Raw genomic sequence first — 9,187 nt, 5'->3', positions numbered from 1 at the left:
CAACATTGAACTATGTCTTTAATACACCTTAGAACTGTTGTGTGGAAATAAGAAAAATGTCCCCCCCACTATCTATGTCTATGTTGCCTAGAACTGGATAATTGATTGAGGTCATGTAATCAGTGACATACGCAGGGTGTGTTTTTGGCTGAGGGGGCGGAGCCAAAAGTACACCGTGCGTATGTCACTGATCACATGACCTCAATCAATTATCCAGTTCTAGGCAACATAGAAGGGTGGGGGGCCTTTTTTCTTATTTCCACACAACAGCTCTAAGGTGTATTAAAGACATAGTTCAATTTTGAAAATGAGTGGTATTCTCCTTTAAGGTTCTAGCCTTGTGGGGAAACATGGTTGCATTTCTACATCTGCTCATTCCTTAAAATGCTGGAAATTGTGGATAATTGTGCATAATTGTAGGCTGAACAGTTTAATTATTTCCCACCGTCTTCTGAAAAGTGGAAGGAACAGTAGATCAACTGTAACTTCCTTTTCAACAGCAGTTAATGAAATATAAACCATTTGGTGGATGCTTTAACCCCAAATCCCTTACATATCGGTGTCAGTGTGTGCATACAATTCCACAATAAGTTGCATCAGGACAAACAAAAACCTAACCCTCTCCGTTGCAGTGCTTCGTCCGGTCCATTGGAATACAAGAATGCTCGCCCCAAAACACGCTTGCCCCGGGTCAAATCCGGCGACCTCAGAACGGTCGCCACCAGGTATTCCTAAACGTAACCTCAGTAAAAATATGCCTAAACCTAACCTTAGTCCTAATCTTAACCTCAGTAAAACTATGACTAAACCCAACCGTATACCTAACCTTAACGCCACGTCCCCTCCCGCTCCCTCAGGTCGGGTGATGCCAACCTCCTGGACACCCTCAGGACAAATAAGCGAACCTGGGGTGACAGGGCCTTCTCGGTGGCCGCCCCCTCACCGTGGAACTCACTCCTAGCTCACATCAGAGTTGCCCACACCCTCACCACGTTTAAAACCACACTCAAAACCCACCTTTTTCCGCATTCCCTACATAAAATCTCACCCCCCGTTTGTTTTCTTTTATAATCTTTTAACCTTTTTTAACTAGTTCTTCCTAACAATGTTGTTTTTATCTTGTGACTTTGAGTACCTAGAAAAGTGCTCTATAAATCGTGTGTATTATTATTATTATTATTATTATTAACCACAGTAAAATAAATACAAGAATACAAGAACCGCTGGGGGCGAGCGGTCCACGGGGGGAAAATGGGGGCGAGTGTGTTTTGGGGCGAGTCTTCCGGTTACCATCCATTGCACTGATAATAATTCCAAGTGGAAGACAGGCCAATTGGCAAAAAAGAGTATTAGTCAAAAGCAGAATAATTCCATGTCTTACAAGTTCTGAAATGGTGAATAACTTCAATAGGATCCGCAATGAACAGAAATGAAAGAAAACATTTTGACACATTAAAGTACAGTGGCACAGTGTTTTAGTGTAATTCGGAAATCTAAAATAAACCCAAGGACCAAAGACATTGTGTTAGGTCTTTAATATTTTCAATATTTAGTTGTTTTTTGTTGTTTAGAAATATTGCACATGGTCAACATGCCTGTTTATGAGTCAACACTCACCTCGCTCATCCTAAATTCCTTCTCCAAAGTAAGGACAGTTTATTTTGAAGCACAATCATACAGTGTACACGCATACGTGTGTTTGTTTGTTTGTGTGTGTGTGTATGTGTGTGTGTGCGTGTGCGTTTGTGTGTACGTACATCTGTGCATGTGCGTGTGTGTGTATGCACATGCATGCACATGGACACATTACAGACCTCAACCCCGAAAGCAATATGTATTGATAGTCTTATATTACCTGTGTGTATTTTTATATGTTATATATATATATCCTGAATCATTTGTGTTTTCATAACAGTCAAGATGGTGAACAAAATAGTCACGGTGACTATAAAAATACTGCCTCTAGAGATTATGCAGAAGGAAAAATATAATGTCAAATATTATGTTAATGTATGGTGCGGAGCCAGGGGTTTGGTTGTGCCAACACAGTACATACGTGTGCCCAAGAACACACATACACACACACAGACCTCTATGCACATATATGGAAATATATATATATATTTTGTTTTTTTTCACACATCCAACGGTATACAGAGAAATAAAAGAGATACCCATAGTATTAACTACCCCTGCTCTTCACCGACGAGGTGAAGAGCAAAAAAAGTGCTATTTGAAAAATTTGTCTTTGACTTTTAGTAAGTTACGCGCGCTATCTCTTCGACGATAACAATAAATTTGTGTTTCTTCTTTTATACCATAGTTATCCATAGTATCACAACAGCTCATTCTCCTGACTCAACTTACTGTACTGCACTGTAATTAATATCTATGGCACAAAAGCCTTCCTCCAAAAAGAACACAAAATAACCCACCCAATTCCAAAAGGAATAATAAATGTCCTATTGCACCATTTTATACGGGAAGGGATAAAGTGTCAAGAGGAAGAGAAGGGAGGAGGGGGGGGGGGGGAGGGCTCCAGAGACTGCCCTCCAGGGCTGGTCTAGGATCTGCTTTCCCTGAAATTAACCCTAACCGGAGCCATCCTGAGCTACATTACGACTGACCCTGGACCAGTGCTTAAGGGCACTTTCTATCAACACTTTAGAGAGCGGGGGTGGGGGGGGGGGGGGGGGTTGGAAAGGAGTAATAGCGCATGGGGAAAGGTGGTCAAGAGGTGGGAATCTGAGGGCAGGAGGTCAGGGCGAAAGGGTACCCAGGGGAGGGGAAAAGGTGACTGATAACATATGGAACACGATTATTATTATTATTATTTTCTACTAAAACAATCTCTAAAAACAATACTTTCCTGATTTAACTTGCGGCGATCCTCTCCCGCAGCGAGAGGGGCCACACATATTGTGCAAACACCTGATTTCAACGTTTTTACAAAACGACAAGAAAGCCCACCCCGTCGTCACCCCCCTTCTTCAGTGTGTCAGGTGAGGAGACCTGGGCAGAGAGGGAGGGGCTAGGGTGGAGAACGGCCCATAGTAAGATTATAAGTGTGGCGGGGGGGATTGGAGGGGGCCCACAGACCGTCTTTGTCCCCTTTTTAGAAGTGTCTTTTTTTTTTCTTCTTCTTTTTTTTGTCTGTTTGTTGTGTTTTTATGTTTTCTTTTTTTTTTTATGCTGGAGAAGAAACACCATAGAGCCACGAGAGAAAAAACAGGCCACGGTAAAACGGATTATTTCCACGGCAACGATAACAAGAAAAAAAGCAACGTCATTATATCCACTGGTGGGAAGGGGGGAGGGGAGGGGTGGGGGGCGATTTGGGAGAAGTTGGGTTAAAAACTACTTTTGCACTCTGTTGGTAAGTACATGTTGTTGTTGGTGGTGGTGGGTTTTTTGTTGTTGCTGTTGTCCTTCTCTACTCATCTCTTGTGTGTCTGTCTTCCTGTCGGTGGAAAAACGTCAGCCTCCGGGCCAATGAGCATTCATTGTCATATTGTTTTCTTCTGCCTGTGTGTTCATGTTTCCGCTCCGCTGTGAGCAGCTCAGCGTTGAGCAAAGTGTTCGTACACGATCCTTCCGCTCCTCATACACCGCCAGTCTTTACATAATCTCTTTTTGGGTGCCTGTCCACACCGGATTTGGGGTTGGGTAGGTGGGGTGGGCTGGGACCCCACCTTACATACAGACATACATCATTCATCAACTCCAGCCACTTGAGGACTCAGTCTGTCAAAATGGCAATAACTGAAGGTGCAATGATTGGTCACACTGAGTCCAAACTCCCGCCCTCATTTTCTTTTCCTTTTTTTCGGGAGCAAATGGTATTCATGCTTTGAGTTCAGTTTCTTTCAGTAATTTTTGTCATCTTTTACTACAATCACTAAAAACTGTGCAGGCCAATGGCTTGGTCAGACCATGATTGACTGACGTCGTGTGTGTGTGTGTGTGTGTGTGTGTGTGTGTGTGTGTGTGTGTGTGTGTGTGTGTGTGTGTGTGTGTGTGTGTGTGTGTGTGTGTGTGTGTGTGTGTGTGTGTGTGTGTGTGTGTGTGTGTGTGTGTGTGTGTGCTGTCTGTCTTGCAGCATCGAGGGGCTGTGGAATATCAGTGGAGGTCGTTGGGGTTGTATCTGCCTCCCGACCACTGTGCTGAGGGGTGGAACGGGGGTGGGGTGGCGGGGGTTTTGGGTCGGAGGTCAAGTCAATGGCATCTGAGGGCTGGCTGGCTGGCTGGCAACAGCAAACTGCATCTCCACAATAAGTGACAAAGTGCCTTTGTGTGTCATGGTCCTGGTGGCAGAACGTGGGGCCTGCCATCCAAGAGTAACAGTCTGATTTGGTAAGGGTGTGTGTGTGTGTGTGTGTGTGTGTGTGTGTGTGTGTGTGTGTGCGCGCGTGTGTGTGTATGTATGTATCTGTGTGTCTGTGTGGAGAAAGACTATGTGCATGCTGGAGATTACATATGCACCGGGCTGTGTGTGTGTGTGTGTGTGTGTGTGTGTGTGTGTGTGTGTGTGTGTGTGTGTGTGTGTGTGTGTGTGTGTGTGTGTGTGTGTGTGTGTGTGCGTGCGTGTGTGTGTGTGTGTGTGTGTGCGTGTGCGTGTGCGTGTGCGTCAGAGAGATAGAGAATGTGTACCACAGACTCTGAGTGTTAAACTACAAACTACTGTACAAATGTGCTGAAGGCAAAACCTGGGCAAAATGACGACTGAATACGTTCCAAACACAGGAAAACAGACAGAGGACACTTGATTTCTCTTATCTTGCAGGCGATGCACCCACCTTTGAGGCTTTTGAAGTGTCAGACAAGAGCAATCAAGTGCACCCTGAAGCCTGATTTATACTTGGCTTGCGCACTGCGTATCACACCCGAAAATAGAAGATCTACAAGCTCACAACGAGTCACGGTGCGATCCGTTGTGAGCTTGTAGGTCAGCTATTTTCAGCGCGAGACTCCCGCACGCAACCAAGTATAAACAGACTTGAGCTGCTCATCTATGAGAGAACAGTATGCATATCATGTATTTTTGCCCAGGGCTGCCAGAGAACAGCCCTAGTAGAAATGATCCACTGGAACAATCCTAGAGTACTGGTTCAACACATAATAGGAACACTCTCCACTCTCTCTTCCTCTCCTCTTCCCTTCTCTCTGTCTTTCCCCCCAAACTTCGGCTCTTTCACATTCGTTTCTCTGTCTCTCTCCGGGACCCTTTAGGACGCCTCGTTCCTCGGCTCCTCTGAGCTGCGGCCTTTATCTCCTTGTTGCTCCGCCCCTCCGTCCTCCCGGGCCTGCTGATTGGAGAAGGGGGAGGGGGGAATCGAGATGTCGGCCAGTGACTCGGTGAGTCCCGGCGAGGCCGTCTGCATTATCTTCTGGCGGACCTCGCGGATCTTCAGCTGGAGACACACCTTGCTGGGGAACGTGTCCGAGTAGCGCGCCTGGAAGGCGGCCGTGGCCTGGGCTGTGTGGAGGGACGGGGGAACGGAGGACAGGAAAAGGAAGGAAGAATAAAAAGAAATAGGGGAGAGATGAGTGGCAAATAGAAGAGTTCTCGCACCAAGTGCATGTTTTCCAGCTTGACTGTCTGTTATCAAATGTTATTACACAGCTTGGTGAATGCTTGATTCTGAAAGGTCAATCACTGAATTCAGCAGTCTGTTATTTTTCAATAGGAAATGAGGGCTAACCCTGGCCAGTCAGATCAGGCAATGACGATCAATGGGGGAGGGAGATGAAAGCGGGGGGTTTTACCTGAGGGGAAGAAGCCATGTTCCTGGAAGAGTTGCATGACCAGGGCCCGGCGCTGGTCCAGGGTTCTACGTAGGGAGGAGTAGGGGACCCGGTCCAACTCTCCTAGTACATCGTCTGATTCTGTACCTTAGGAAACAATGAGCTGCACTGTTAACAACAACAAGGGTCCATTTCACATAAAAAAAACCTTTGGGCGTCAACAGAAGATGATGCCATTCAAATCACTGTTCAACAAGTGGAGTACCACACATTTTTGGTCAGATATATAATTATTGTCAGAGTCACGGTGAATCATAAGCCCCTTTTATACAGAGATCCCTCAATACTAAAGAAGATCTGTCTTTTTTTCCCCCACTTAACCAAAAAAAGCCAGCGTAATGCCATCCCTGTGTGTGCTTTCACATAGCATGCCTGCATTCCGGAATCAGAGGTATGACGTGTTACACAACAGTATCACCGTCTACATTATGCTAGTTTAAGAGGACAGGTGTTGTCAATAGATTTTTATTGCATAGTAAGCCTACGGCTACGCATTTATTTAACAATAAAATGGACTGTAGCAGACAGTCCGGTACTGAAGAATATTCATTCACAGAGCAACAAAAAGGCGTTTATTTCACAAAATACCAACTTAAAAGTTGTATTTATTGTTTATTTAGAATAGGCCTATTCATTTAAGGTAATTGATTTAAATCTGTTGTTGCCACTGTAAGGTTGTCGCGACTCACCCATTTTCTCATGAAATAAAAGCGTTTTTTTCGCTGAAAACGCTGTCTGTCTTTAATGAGGGTGGGTCGGGGTGGGCCAAGGCCATCTAAACAGATCCATTGAAGTAGATCGGGCAGTTGAAATTATTCAAAAATGAGGATGGGTGTGGGTAAACAAAGGACAGACGAATGCATCACTAGTGTACGTGTGTGAGAGCGAGAGATGAACAACATGTCGATGCATAACATTACAGTGTTGGATTCATGCGAGCAATGTGTTTGGACGATCGGCGTCACACATGCAAAGCTCTATAGGTCAACTCCTGTTGTTTTTAAACATGTTGGAGAATAAATGAAGGTGGCTTGACTTGACTACTAATGTATTAACCAGATGAACCCTGGTGTCACTATTCTGGGCACGTCATAATAGGCGAATATTTGGTGAAAATAGGTGAACATTCAGTGAAAATAACAGATCTATAAGCTCGCAACGCAAGCTATTTTTGCCAAAGAGATTTGGTGCGCAGGAAAAAATAAGTATCATTAGCTGTGGATGCAGCGGTGGTGTTTCTGTCGTACCGGTTCTGTCGAAGGTGAAGATGTCTCCCTCGCACTTGGCGGCACTCTTGGGGGTGCTGGGCTCCGAGCTGCAGCTGGAGAGCCGACGGGTCTTTCTCCTAGGAGAGTTGGGTTCCTCCAACGTAGGCTCCAGCTCTGGAGGGTGATGAGAGAGAAAAAAGGTTGGTTTGAGGAAGAAAGAGAAGGACGGGGCAAACAGAGGGTAGAAAAGTAACCAAGAAGGGGAACAGGGAGAGAGAAGGGGGAAAAGAGAAGGCAGCAGTAACGGGTATACCCGGGTGTTAAATTACATAACATAATATCCACATTCTAAAAATAAAGCATATTGGGTTTTATTTGTGATGAAGTGTCTTGAGTCACTGTTTGTTGAAAAGTGCAGATAAGGTTATCACTACTGTGAGTTTTAGTTCACATGCAGGCGTCCAACAGTTGATCAAACTAATCAATTTAATACAAATAATAAAATGTTTTGGGGGGGATACAAAATTCAAGTGTTGAAGATAGCAAATCTACAAGCTCACAACGAGTCACATCACGATGTGTTGTGAGCTTGTAGATTGGCTATGCTCTCTATTTCTGTGCGACACTATTGTACGACTAAGTATAAAATACTCATACTAATCCATTTAGTCGATTATAAAAAAAATTACAACGTTTTATTCATTGAAAACAAATTTGATTCTCGATTATTAAATTAATCGAAAAAGCAATCGAAATAATAATCGCTAAAGAAAACAAGGGACAGTTGCAGCCCTATTCACAGGGTGGGTGTGTGTGACGCTGGCCTCTCACCGGTGGAGTTGCGTCTCTTCCTGCGGTAGCTGCCCAGGATGGCCCGCGGCGAGGTGGCCAAACTCTGCAGCGTGGGGGAGGGGAGGACCTCCTCGGGTCTAAATTCTGGCAGCTCAGCAAAACGCTCCTCGAAGGACGCTCCCGACAGCACCCTGAGAACAGAGAAAACACTGGCGATGATGACCTTGTGGACAAAACCCACATTATGGACCCTTATTTAACCCATTTAAGACCTGAGGCCGATTCTACAAATGTCTTCTAAAGCCTATAATGGTTTTCTGAAAAACTGCTCAAACTTTTTCATGTCAAGGACCCCCAAAATAATATGTATTTGGCCGCAGACCCCCCGCCTCAAAATATTTTGTTCCAGGGACCCCCAGAAGCAAAGATTTAAGTAAAAAAGAATCCCTTTAAAATAGAAATAACATTTTCCAAAAAAATAGCAGATCTACAAGCTCATGAAGTGATGTGCTATGAGCTGATGTATCTGCTATTTTTTAATAGCCAAAGTATAAAATAATGGTTAAAGTGGTTAAAATGATTGTACAGGTCCCCCCAGGGGCCTGTACTTGGCCTCCACCTATATCCCCTTTTGAGAACCAGTGGTTCTCAAACTTTTTAATTTCAAGGACCCCCCAAATTGTAAGGGTCCTTTTCTTTTGGAACCCCATCAAAGAACCCTGAGGGTCCCCCTGGATGGACATTGAGAACAACTGCTATACAACAAATCTCTTCACAGATAAACCAGCCAATCCACAAGCTCACACAACAATGCATCGCAACGCGAGTAGTTGTGAGCTTTTAGATTTGCTGTTTTTGCCGAATGTTCACTTATTTTCACAGAATGTTTGCCTATGATGACATGGCCAGAACAGGGATGCTAGGGTTCATGTGGTTAAGCAAGCCAAGTGGACTATGAACTCATTCTTATTTATAGCAGTGACCTGCAGGGCCAGTTGCTGCAGTGGGAGCAAGGCTTACTCATGTTCACACACGCAAACCCAGAGAGCTTGTCTTGTACGGTTGGACAGTGGTTGGTGACAGTGTGGGTCAGTCCCCACATGATTTATTTTTTTTTGGGGGGGGGGGGGTTCCCCCCTTGACAGTGAAGTGACAATTTAAGGACTTTTAAGACCTTTTTAATACTTCAAACAAACAAAAGAAGAAAGAAAAGAAAAAGTCCATTACTGCATCAAAAGTAATCAGCAAACTATTCTGTAAAAACTGCTCAAACATTGGCCAAATTGTCAAATCATATAAGAAAGAGGCAAACATTGTGAAAATAGCAGATCTACGAGCTCACAACGCCTCGCCATGAGGCGTTGTGAGCTTGTAGATCTGCT

At 44.5% G+C, this 9,187-nt stretch overlaps 1 protein-coding gene across 1 annotated transcript in view; it reads right to left on the bottom strand.

The window, feature by feature from the left end:
* Positions 1-2,692: 2,692 nt before the first annotated feature.
* The window catches only part of cica (capicua transcriptional repressor a), a 56,436-nt gene continuing 49,941 nt past the window's right edge, over positions 2,693-9,187 (bottom strand). The window contains 4 exon segments of the mRNA XM_080443094.1: positions 2,693-5,476; positions 5,767-5,892; positions 7,053-7,187; positions 7,845-7,996. Coding sequence (XP_080299220.1) covers positions 5,226-5,476; positions 5,767-5,892; positions 7,053-7,187; positions 7,845-7,996 — 664 coding nt within the window. The 3' untranslated portion in view covers positions 2,693-5,225.

Source organism: Gymnoscopelus braueri, assembly GCF_963280865.1.
Source record: "Gymnoscopelus braueri genome assembly, chromosome: 11".
Classification (NCBI taxonomy): domain Eukaryota; kingdom Metazoa; phylum Chordata; class Actinopteri; order Myctophiformes; family Myctophidae; genus Gymnoscopelus; species Gymnoscopelus braueri.
This window is presented reverse-complemented; position numbering and strand designations above follow the sequence as displayed.